Raw genomic sequence first — 12,669 nt, 5'->3', positions numbered from 1 at the left:
GGAAAAAGAGAAGAAGAAGAAGAAGACTCATATCTCCCACTTTCCAGCGGGACTTGAACACAGCACTTTTCCCTCCACTTCCTGTCCACCTGTGCCACAGGTGATATGGATGAGCATAATAAGGCCACTCACAAGTAAATCTACCAAGTGATTAAAAGAGATTATGGTGTGACAGTCTAACTCCATATTTTTTTATATCTCGTCTTTTTGATATTCAAACCATGTTGATCACAGACACCAATGTGATTAGGTTTCACCTTCAAGTTGTTTATGGTATAACTGTGAAGAACTTTGAGAAGAAGAAGAATAGAGCGTTGTTTGGCGGGTCAAAGATCTTTGGGGTTCATCTGGAAAATTTACCCAGGAGATACCTTCCTGAGTTTGGACTGGTGCCATGGTGAGTAACAGGATTAGAGCACTTTACCCAGGACAGCAGGTCAGCGATTAATCCAGTTTTTGTCATGGCCTAGAGCCAGGTTTATGACTCTGTGGGCCAGTTTCACAGACATCGATTAAGCCTAGTTCTGGACTAAATTGTACTTTTCAATGGATAATCTCCATTTAGTCCATGACTAGGCTGTGTGTGTGTGTGTGACATGTTGTGTTTCAGCATTTTGGTAGATGCCTGTTCGCTTCTCCTGGAGCGTGCTGGAACTGTAGGCCTGTTCAGAAAACCAGGCTCTCACCCTCGCATTAAGAACATCAGGGTAAGATGTTGTTCCTTTATTTGTACATTTCATTCATGTAGTTTTCAAAAGGAGAACATTCTAATTGCGCCATCTGATGGCAGTTATACCCTAGAGTAAATGCTGGTCCTGTATCTGTCAGCTTTGTTTTAATGCTACACACCCACACAGTCTGTAATTTGACTTGTCTATTTTTGGCAAGATCTAAATAATAATCTTGCACTTCCCGTGTCTGTTTCAGGCCAGGCTGAATATAGGTGAGAGCTGTTTGTCCACAGCCCTCCCTTACGACGTGGCGACCCTCATCAAACAGTTTTGCAGGGAGCTGCCTGAACCTCTGGTTCCCGCTGAGCTCCATGCCTCTCTGCTCAAAGCCCAGGCTCTGTCCAGCCCGGAGGACAGGACCTCAGCCCTTCAGCTGCTCTCCTGTCTGCTGCCTGCAAGAAGCTCCTCCAGTCTGCACTACCTCTTCGACTTCCTCTCCCAAATCTCCCAGAGGTTTGAGAGAAAAACTACTAGCCTAACACTACTGTCAAAATCAGTGAATGTATACAAAAAAAGTCACCCGGCCGTGATTTTTGGTATCGATTTGAAATAAAAAAAATTACGGGAAATTTGAAATCAGCAGCACAATTGGCTATTTGTCTGTATTGGTCTAATCCTATTTGCAACGTCATGTGCTTGTGTTAGATGCACGGAGAATTTGATGACCAGCTCCAACCTGGCTACAGTCTTCGTGCCTTGCCTCCTACCACCTCCAAACAAGGCAGAGATGTCCGAAGCTCGACTTGAGCTCCGAGTTCTTGTCCTACGCACCTTTGTTGAAACTCCTCACCTATTTGGTAATAAACCAATCAATTCTGTCTTGACATAATAGATCTTATTAAGATGGTGCACCTGGTTGTAGTGGTTCGAGTGCGTACCATAGAGGCATAGTCCTCAACGCAGCAGACCCGGGTTCGAATCCAGCCCCGGGTCGTTCTCTGCAGAGCATCCCCCTCTCTACCCCATTTCTTCTCCGTCTTTCTACTTGTCAAATAAAGCATGGAAAAGTGCCCCAAAAAATGTAATAATAATACTTCTAATTAAGGGTGTGTGTACAGACAGACTATTTGCCAAAATTTCTCAATATATTTGCCAGGTGTGATTCCTAAAGCTGCGATGGACAGCATGGAGTTTCTGCTGGATTTCATTCCTTTGAAAGACGCTAAGAGACGACACAAAAAAGGACACAGTTTAAAAGGTAAAACACACTGGCTAGCTTAGAAAAGTATTGCTCCTGTCAAAACCCATGTGCATTCATCATTGTCTGAATGGTGTTTCTAGTAATGCAGACTGTCAAGACGGGCTCCTGGATTCAAGGGAGGTCAAAGGTCAGGCCTCCAGTCCCTGAGCAGCTGCAACACTCCATCACCTCAGGAGACCGAAAAAAGATGAGGAGGAGCCTGGGCATGGAGTCTTTCCCTAATGTGTTGATCTATAGGACCTGTGTGCCGTTTGCAGGTATATATGAAAGAAAATAAGGGATGTTGAAGTTCACATAGTATGCTAATTTTCAGGTTCAAAATTATAATTTTGGTATCTACTAAAAGCTGTTTTCATGGTGTAATGTTTAAAAACCTGTTATATTTCTCACCGTGCCATTGCTGAATCTCGTCTTCAGCCTCTCTCTGAAACGCTTCGTTTAACGGGGACTAAAGGACTAAACTTGCATCGTTCTTTAACAATGTAATTGTTTATAGAGAAAGGTGTTACACCTGCAACGACTTTGCCGGACAGTCCCCCCAAAGAGGCATTCAAGACCCCACAAGAGAAACTGAAAAGGTGTGTAATTTGACAGGATTATTCTAGTCTAGAATTGACAAAGTAATTAGATTGCAGTGGGGAAAAAAGCAGATTTAACATTGGTGAGAGCTAATTTTAGTTTAGTTTTGTTCATTAAGTCCATTATTTTTAATGTATGATACCAAAGCTGCTTAATTTATTTAGTCAGTATATTGGATTTATTAAATATTCAGGCAAGACATCAAGTGAATAAAATGCCTTTTTGTAGTCATTCTAAATCTTAAGCATCATTGGAATGTTTATTATTTTATAATTGTTTTTCAGTGGATTCATGTTAAAATGACCCAAATGAAACGCACACATCATCAGATTTTTTTTCTTAAACAGTTTGAGTCTCTTATTTTCTTTTTAAAATATTTTTCAGAGATGTGCGTTTTGGTGATTTCTCAATGTTCACCAGAGGACAGAGTGCAGGCAGCCCCCCTCTACTCAACGGTTTTGGGAAACTTGAGCAGCTCACGCCTTGGACAAGACGTACCTCACTATAATGTTCTAAACATCAAGATGTGACTGCAGAATTTTAGGTTATGATTTCTGATAGAACCGTTATACTCTTACAAGGTGGCTTGGATTGTCCTAAAGCAGACTTAAGTTATATTTTAAAATGTTAATGAATTCATGTATTTGACCATTTATTTCACAACAGGATGTTGTGTGGATGAAGTTCCACTTCTTTTAAATCAAGTGAATAAATTATTATTTTCCATTTTCTTAAGTTAATATTTTTCTTGCACATTATACATATATCTGGCAGTATTGCAGGTTTTAAGTGGCTATGTTAAGGTGAGGCCATGTCTATCAGCAGTTGTGGATTGAAGCTTATTTTTTAGTGTGTCAAGGCAGACAGAGGGTAACCAACAAATTAAACATTTAATTTAGATTACATATAGGTACATCCAGTCGCAATACTCCTAAGAAAATTGTAATGAAATGATCGGTGTTACCATATAGCAACAAAAAGGGAGTCGACACAGATCAATTATTTAAAATAATATATTAACCCAGATGAACCCTTGTGAAGTGTGTTAGATATCAGTTGTGTAAGCAGTGTATGGATGTGTGAAAGTATGGTGTAAGTATGATGGATAGTGCATCAAACCAAACAAAGGAGAATGCTGGTGGTGTCACCTTGGCTACTGCTATTTGCATGAACTTCATGGAGACAGGTTGGATGGAGCACTGGACTGGTTTATTCTGCAACATGGGACAAATACACAACCAGTGAGCAGAGTTAATAGCAAGCCTGTGAAGTCTGTTCCCGCTCGAACCACAGCGTAACATCGTTTGCTTCGGTTTAGTGATCGTACAGTGGTATCATTTGCTTAAACTTGAAATATAATATAAAAAGATAACAAACATACAAATTACCAAAATAAAACATCTTAATGGTCTGTAATATTGCGTAAGTCAATAAATAAATTCTATCATTTGTATTGACATAATTTAGAAGTAGCTCAAATTACATTAGTCTGACATAAAATCAGAGCGTTCAGATGCCAATGCTCAGTTTTGCATTCACAAGTCCAAAATAAAGCCTATACTGCCATCTGGTGGCAATAAAACATAGCAACCATGTCCAAAACACACATTGATAGATCCAGTTTGAAAGAGCACTCGCATATCAATAACACATAACAATATTACATATTCAACAGCACAGACTAAACATACCTGCAACATGGGACAAACAAATTATTTACACTGTTACCGTGCAGCAGGCCTGAGTTGAAGAGTGAACGCCCAGCTGTCAGGCATTATATGCCTTTTTGAGGCCCTGCTTAATGAAGGTGTGGTTAAGCAATCTTGCCTCCCAATACCTGCAAGAAAAGCAGTAGAGCCTGGAAGCTCAAACTGGCAAAGTGGAGAGGCCTTAACACACATTGGTACATCCAGTCGCAATCCAACTAATAATAAAACAAATTGTAATAACACAAATGAAATGGGCCACATCAAATCATTCCAATTAAACCTTTACGCATTGTAGTTAGGATTGAGAACAAAACAGAAAAATATAAACATTTGTTGGATAAAAAAAATACTAGTTTCTATTGATTTGTACATTTATCAGCACTCAACCAGTTAATATTTTTTTCAGAATGACCTATTATAGAAACATAAAGATCAAAATGTTATTAAAAATTATATGTTTTGATGACATACTTCATTGACGCCTGTGTTTCTTCTCACACCAGTGCTGTTATGTACAAATAATTGGCACAATGTTTCAGCCAATCAGAAGGCAGGATTGTTGGTATCTTAGCAACTCCATCTGAACCATGAAGTGAGGCGGTCTCGCATCCTCCTGCTAAGGTTGCGTAATGTACAGCTGCAATGACGCAGTGTCTGTGTTTTCTTCAAAATAGAGTAGGATTAGAATGAAACGGGTAAAAAAAACCTTTAACTTCATATATTCTATTATTGAACTCTATGTTTGGGATGAATGAACATTAATAAGAATTAATTGTCGAGGAGCAGACTTTGTAATCCCCCCTTTCCCCACCGTGTTTGAAAGCGAGCTTTTATTTTGGAAAACAAAAATTCACGCTTAATTGCAGCCTGCGTGATAGAGGTCGTGCGCACAGTCAGCAGGTGTCCCATCTTCACGGACACGGTAAGAAAAAAAGATCACTGATATTCATATTTCTCATCATATGTGATTTTTTTTTAGCAACATCATCATACATTTAATCATATAAATGTGATGTATGCGGCTTCAATGACGAATAATGGTGTGTTTACTGTTTCATAGACATAGCCTACCATGTTGACTATTTATAGACTATTTACATTGGCCTTGTCTTGTTTACAGAGCGGGTGGCGTTGCCTACCGAAATGAAGTTTTATTTTTATATTTGCAGTCAATTAACAGCATTTGTGTGTTTCTATTAACCATAATAAAATAAAATATCGCCATTTTATGTGGCTTTGCCTATTTCTAAATTGTATTTAGTTTGATTGGGCTATTGTTTACCTATTTTTAAATTGTCCTCTCGTGCCTCTAACAGGAAAATATGCAGCTGTGTTTGCACTCGCCTGTCCGTCTATTGCACCGTAACAATCTTTTGTTGTGCTCATTGTGTTCACTCCCCCGCAGATGACAGAAATGAGCTCGGCGGTGCGGTTGTGGTTGCTTGGCCTCCTCCTGAGCCTGCAGCTGGGCATGGCTCCAGCCCGGAGCCCCCGTACGGTGGACCAGGTGTCTGAGGCCGACATCCAGCGTCTCCTGCACGGCGTCATGGAGCAGCTGGGCATCGCTCGGCCCCGGGTGGAGTATCCCGCACACCAGGCCACCAACATAGTCGGACCACAGAGCATACAGGGTGCGTTATTGGCTGATTTTCTCAATCATAAAAAAAGATATATCTTTAAAATGTTAAGAGAAAATAATATTTGGGAAAGATTATTTAACTCAAAGGGAGATGTGGACAGTGAAATGCGAAAAAAGTAGGCTATTGGCCACTTTATTTCATTTTTCCTAAATCATATTATGCATTTATAATATTTTGGTTTCATCAAATTATTCTCATTTTTCCTCTCATTCTGATTAAACAACCCAAATAGAAAAATGTACATAGACTACTGTTATTGGATCATTATCTCTGGTTTGATTGTTGACCAAATGGTTCTCATATCATTACAATGAGCCACATTGGCCCAATGTAGCCTACACAATAATCAAAGTAAATACACAAATACATATAAGCCTAATTGTAGCCTATGTATTAAGCCTGCACCTTCTTATCATCTTACTGCTGTACCTTCACACTATCTTCTGTCATGATTCTGTAATGCTCGGAGCTGCAACTGAAAGGCCACCAGGGAATAAAGACAATTACATTATATTTGTCATTATATGTCGTTTTAATTGTAATAGTTATAAAGAGATATATAAGTTATATAAATGGTAATACAACGTGTGGCCGTGTGGTCTTTATGTTTCAAGACCCTTCATTAGGGATTACAAATAATGGTTGTTTCCTCTTATTGTTAATCTGCCAAAAAGCCAAAAAGTTAAACATATTTAATTAATTATCATACATCACAAAGAAAACAATCAGATCCTTAAGTTTGACAATGTGAAACTTGAGAATTTGACATATAGGGGAGACCGGGGTAAGTAGGCACACTTTTTACTCTAGTGAGAATTGCTCATCACCTAAACATCTTTCAATAGTCATTCCTACATTAAATTGAAGCTTAAGGTGTTGGCTTGAAATGTGAATCCCTCACTTTTTCTAACTTATTGTAATAAAGAAGGAATTTACCATCAAAGACACTCTAACACATTGTGACAACTAACCCCATCAAGGGGTCGGTTGTCACACACTATGGGGTTGTTTGTCACAATGTTATCTTAATGGGAAAAATCTTTAAAAGAAGGCAAGAAAGCAGAACTACATTTGAAAGTTTAATTTCATTGTCAAGTTGAAAAATAGGCCTACATAACTTTATGCATCTTAACACAAAATGAGCAAGGAATTAACAAAAAGGAAATCCATATTAAGACCAACCTACTGTATGTAACAACATAAAGAACAAAACAAATAGGTCAAACAATAATAGCCTACTCAACTGGGATACACACATTCACTATCTGAGTTACAGTGATGGCAAACGTAGGGTCTGCTCACTCTAACTAAGCAGAGATCATGTGCCCACTGGTTGCACATACAACACTTCTCCCTTACCTCCCCTAAACGGGTGCTGGAGAACGTTTCCATACAAACCAAACACAAACTATCCTCTTCATCTGATAAAGATTCCTCCTCCTGTCTCTTTCTCTTCTTTTTCTTCTTCCCCAGCTGGGGTGGAGTGCACTGGGGTGCAGTAGCCTTGGCAACTGGTCTAGTTTGGGATGCACTGGGTCGTTTTGATTGTGTTGCCCTTTTTCTCTTTTGCATGCTAGCTGCCTTTCCTGCTGAATTCTCTCCTTCTCTGGGGTGTCAGTGAGGATACAGCTTAACATTTTCTTTTGTTATTGGATTCCTTTCCTGGCTGCACCCTTTGGATAACATGTGACAACCAACCCCCCAAAAATTGTGACGACCAACCCTGACTGGAATTTATTGCTAGCATCAAGGCCAACAACCATCTGACAACTAATTAGCTTGCTAAAACAATCTAAACTATAGCTTGCCCTTCACACTTTTTAGGGTAACAAGTGTTTTGTTATAAACCCATTGTGTAAAAGCCTAGAAGAAAAATACTGAGGAGCTAAATATTTTCAATTTGACATGAAAAACACTAACAGTCCTCTCACCTCAAATGCAGCAGTCTAACTCCAAGGAAGACTATGTAGGTGACCTCTGATCCCAGTTGGGGATATTTACATACCAAAATTTAACAGACAGCGCCTTCTGGTTCCGAGATATAACGATTGTGACAACCTACCCATGTGACAAATTACCCCGTTCTCCCCTGCACTTGAAAAGTTATTTAAACATTTAATCTATTATCACATGAGCTGCATATTAATTCATCATTCATCAAGGCTCAAACAAATACTAATTGCAAGTGATATAACAAAGTTTTGGGGTTATATGCTGAAAAAGAGAGACATTTACTGAATTGCTTATGACTTGCCTGGAGCTTGTGGTGCTACTGCTGTTGTTTTTGTGGTGATTGTAGCGCTTGTTTTCCTCCACCAGGTGGAGCTCATGAGGGGCTGCAGCACCTTGGCCCCTTCGGTAACATCCCCAACATTGTGGCCGAGCTGACGGGGGACAATGTCCCCAAAGACTTCAGCGATGACCACGGATACCCGGACCCTCCAAACCCCTGCCCTCTGGGAAAGACCGGTACAATGTCTGGTTCTGAAGACAAATGTCTCTCTATTGTGTATTTATGTATTTGCACTGGGCATTTTCTGCCCATCCAAATCTATATATGAATAACTTTTTGATCAAATGCTGACTTGGAATTTTCATGAACAGTTAAGGTGAGACACTTCAGGAGAATAGGGTAACATTTTAACTCAAATATATCATCATGAAACTTTGCCCATTGATTACTTACATTTAAACAATTTTTTTTGTATTACAATTTAATTTAGAAATGTTTGAATAAATATCCAATACATTTGGAAAAATAGCCAACTAATGAGTAAATATCTACGGTAAAAATGCATCTCTTAAAAGAAATTGAGATTTTTTTTTGACAACATATTAAAGTCCAATGTTTTTACAAAACAGAATTTGGACAGTCTTTTTAAGAAAATGTATCGTAAATCAGGCAAGTGTCAACATATTAATGAATCCTTCAGTAATAATCCCTGAGAATAGTGCTAAGAATGATTATGAACAGTTTAGTTGATTTAAGGGCATCATAAATTGAGATTTTGGTCCACAGTATTGAATAATTGTTTTATTTTTTTTTCACTGGTGCTTTGTGTTTTGTCCTCTGTTGTTTTACCTTAGTTTGTCAGTTCTGTTTGTTCTGTGTCCTGTTTTGTGCTCTGGGGATCCATCCTGTTTATGTTGTTTTTTTGTATCTTGTTTAATTGTATTTTCTTTTAAAGTTGATAGGGGACTGCAGATGAAAAATAGCCTTTTGGCTAATTCTGGCATTTTTAACCCATGTATGATGTGTTTTATTAATTTGCACTTTCCCCTTTCTAAATAAATTGAATTGAATTGAATTGAAGAAAACTAATGTTGAAATCATGGATGGACATATACAGTCGCAAACAGACAAAGTATGGTAAAATAAACACCCAATATACATTATGGATTTTGATGACATATTATGGAAGCAAAATAGCCCAAAACATTTTTTTGCCTGCCAAGGTGATGCATTCTCTCCTTTTTCTTTCTTTGCCTCTCATCACATTTACAGCAGCGGACGGCTGTTTGGAAAATGCTCCGGACACGGCTGAGTTCAGCAGAGAGTTTCAGAAACACCAGCACCTATTCGACCCAGAGCACGACTACCCGGCCCTGGCCAAGTGGGTGAGTACAGAGAAGGATCGTAACCACGGAGAAAAATGCTACTTACCTACTACTTCATTTAATTAACTACTTGTGCTTTGCTTGAGTGTTGAGTTCCTTTTTAAAATATTCTCCTACTTCTTCCAAACTATTTAAATGCCCCCTTGGATCATCTGGATTGTCACAAAGCAGAGAACAAAATAAAGACAAGACTTTTGCCATTTAAGAAGATCAAACAAAACGTGTATCTTGGTTTAGTCTGGCCTGAAGACGTTACCGCATTGAGTGTATTTGTCCCCTGAAAAGGCATTCAGGCAATTTGCTGTTTTGTTGTAATTTATGAACAAAGGGACAGACTGAACAACCACAGAAATACCAATGATTCAATGTCTAAAAAAGTTTCTGTTTTTTCTGCCTTTCCTTTCAGAACAAGGAGCTTTTGTACCAGAAACTGAAGGGAGGGCCGAAGAGAAGAAAAAGGGTATAATGTTTTGTTGGTCTTGTCTCTTTCCCTTTGTAATGTTACGTCTGAGAAACCACATCACCAGCACTGAAACTTGTCCCTGAAGGGACCCATGTTCTCTTTAACTCACGGCTTAAGATGTGAAGTGATATTTTCTGAACAATAAACTTTCCTTATTAGATAAAACTTGACTGTTATGAACGCTATTGTAATATATCTGTCCGCCCCCCTGCAGAGTGTCAACCCGTATTTGATGGGTCAGAGGCTGGACAACGTGGTCGCCAAAAAATCTGTTCCGCACTTCTCTGAGGAAGAGGAGGAAGAGGCACCGACTGTCTCCGCTGCAAGCAAAACCACAACCTAAACCTATGCGTCACACAATATAACTTACTGTAATATTAAAGTATACTCCCACGTCAACGTTTTTAAACACTGTATTTCAGCGTTTAGGTTGACAAGCAAGGGAAATGTGTAAATGTAAGTAGAAATGTTGTGCTTTTCCATTATATTGTGAACATTAAATCGAGACGATCTTAATTGGCATTTTCCCTAATTACGCACAACATACTTTATATTTGTCTGACTTTTCTTATTTTTTAATATATGGGCTTATTTTGTAGAGGTTTTGGAGTGCACCTGCCTTTAAAAAAGCATTAAGATCCAAGCGCTTTGTCCATGGAGACAAACTTTTAGGGCTTTGACGTAACGCCAACATTCAGTTTGGGATGAAGATAAATGAAAAATCACAACCGCTGTTTTGATGCTGAATAATGAACCTTAAAGCTAAAAAAATAAACCGTTATTACTCTGCAGTTTGAAAGATTGAAAAAAAGAAACAAAACATCTATGAGGATATCAATAAGTCACAACACTTGAGATTTAACCCAAAATGCTGAAATACAGTGTTAGAAAAACCTGCAGTGTCAAGTATATCTACATCTGTATAATATTAAAGAGTTGTAGGAAGATATATTGATTTGGAGGAATGTTGAATCAGAAAGTTATTATAAACCATGCCTGTACAGAGATCAATTTTCTCACACGCTCAAGTTTCTGAAGTTTCATTTTTGTATGTCTTGATATCACCTCTGTGTCTTGAAGCAAAGACTCACTATGGATCACATCCTTAAATGTTCGTTATCAACTGTAGTAGCAGCTTTGCTTTGTCATGTTAGGGATGACTGTGAACCACTCTCCATAGCATGGCAATATATTGTAAATCTTATTCTGATAAGTATGTGTTAGCCATATTGTGGTAACACGAATCTCTCTGAATCTGTCTTGGGTTGCTTTCATCTTGCGAAAAATGTTTTTGTTTTGTTCTGTAAAGTAAAATAAATGATTTATCTGCATTGACAACGTTTGGTGTTGGAGTCTTTCAGAGATATAAGGAGGGGGGGGGGCGTGTTCTGTTGAAGCTCTGAAGTTTAAGACAGTTTAGAAACCCCCTCTGTGTGTCATAAACGAAGCCACTACAGGGGAGGCAGGACCTGAAGGAGAAACTCGTGCAGTCAACTGTCTTACTGGATACAATTTTCCTTTGAGGAGCTTAAACAAACGGGTAACTAAACTTGATAACCTCAGTTTAATTGAACCCCTAAGGTAGGTTTGATCATTAAAAGCTGGATGTGCACCGCTTGTTTAGCGCGTAAAAGCTGTGCGTAAAATACTCTAAAACTGTGTAAAATGATCTCCATGAATGACAGACTTCTGTGTTTCCCTCCCTATAGCTGCAACGATGAAGACACAATCAGTGCTGACCTCTGCAGCAGTTTTGGCTTTGCTGCTCCTCGGCCTCCTGAGGAGTACACACGCTGTCACGTTCCAAGGCGCGTTCCCACATTCCAACAAGTACAACCCAAACGAATCGGATAGGTGCCAACAACCGGCCATCAGTGGACTCATTTCCCACGGGACGGGGGCCGTAGTAGCGTCCACTGACGAGGTGCTGGAGTCCAGTCAGGAGGCGCTGCACGTCACGGAGCGCCGTTACCTGCGTCTGGACTGGTGCAAGACGCAGCCGCTCAAGCAAACCATCCGCGAGGAGGGCTGCCTGAGCCGCACCATCATCAACCGCTTCTGCTACGGACAGTGCAACTCCTTCTACATCCCGAGGCACAATTACCAGGACGGGGATGTTTTTCAGTCGTGCTCCGCGTGCAAACCCAAAACCTTCAGCACCGTCACCTACACGCTCTTCTGCCCAGGACAGACGCCCAGCACCCGGAAGAAACGGGTCCAGCGCGTAAAGCAGTGCCGCTGCACGACCATAGACACGGATTAGACCCCAAACGATCCGAACACTATAATGTCCTTTTTCCATCGGAAGAAAAGTGCAGCTTTGCGAAATTAAAAAAACTTAAGATAATAAAGTGTAAATGGGAAAGTTATGTACATAAGGAGTCTTTAAAAAAAATACAATGGAGACAAGATCAGCAATTTACAACACATTCTGCCAATAGACAATATACATAAGTGGCTCAGTCAGGTGCGTTGTGTGCCATTTCTTTTGGTGTTTCTTTTTATACACTGCCGACATATCTTGTCAATGACTTACACAATGTTTAGTTTGGGTGTTTACAGAATTTTGGAGGATTTGCGGGCAAATAAGACGCAGGCACTTTGCCAAAGTTTGAGTGAATTGGTGACCGTTAGTAGGCTACCAATGAGAGAGCATGTTAAAGTTTCAGGCATGCCGGTTTGTAATGATGTATAATGTCTTATAAGTTGCGGGCATGCAGGCTAAGGG

At 39.5% G+C, this 12,669-nt stretch overlaps 2 protein-coding genes across 2 annotated transcripts; both read left to right on the top strand.

The window, feature by feature from the left end:
* Nucleotides 1-5,625: 5,625 nt before the first annotated feature.
* Nucleotides 5,626-10,284, top strand: scg5 (secretogranin V; the record flags this gene model as incomplete). The annotated part of the gene is made up of 5 exons (XM_080048125.1): nt 5,626-5,851; nt 8,180-8,329; nt 9,366-9,478; nt 9,885-9,938; nt 10,156-10,284. The coding sequence occupies 5 exons, from the start codon at nt 5,626-5,628 to the stop codon at nt 10,282-10,284; spliced, it is 672 nt and encodes a 223-aa protein (XP_079904251.1).
* A 1,374-nt stretch (nt 10,285-11,658) lies between these two features.
* Nucleotides 11,659-12,204, top strand: grem1a (gremlin 1a, DAN family BMP antagonist; the record flags this gene model as incomplete). The annotated part of the gene is made up of 1 exon (XM_080048253.1): nt 11,659-12,204. One exon carries the CDS (start codon nt 11,659-11,661, stop codon nt 12,202-12,204), a length of 546 nt encoding a protein of 181 aa, XP_079904379.1.
* Nucleotides 12,205-12,669: the final 465 nt, after the last annotated feature.

The sequence above is a fragment of the Ammodytes marinus genome, assembly GCF_949987685.1.
Source record: "Ammodytes marinus genome assembly, chromosome: 19".
Lineage (NCBI taxonomy): Eukaryota > Metazoa > Chordata > Actinopteri > Uranoscopiformes > Ammodytidae > Ammodytes > Ammodytes marinus.
Note: the sequence above shows the minus strand (reverse complement) of the source record. Positions and strands in the feature narration are given on the sequence as shown.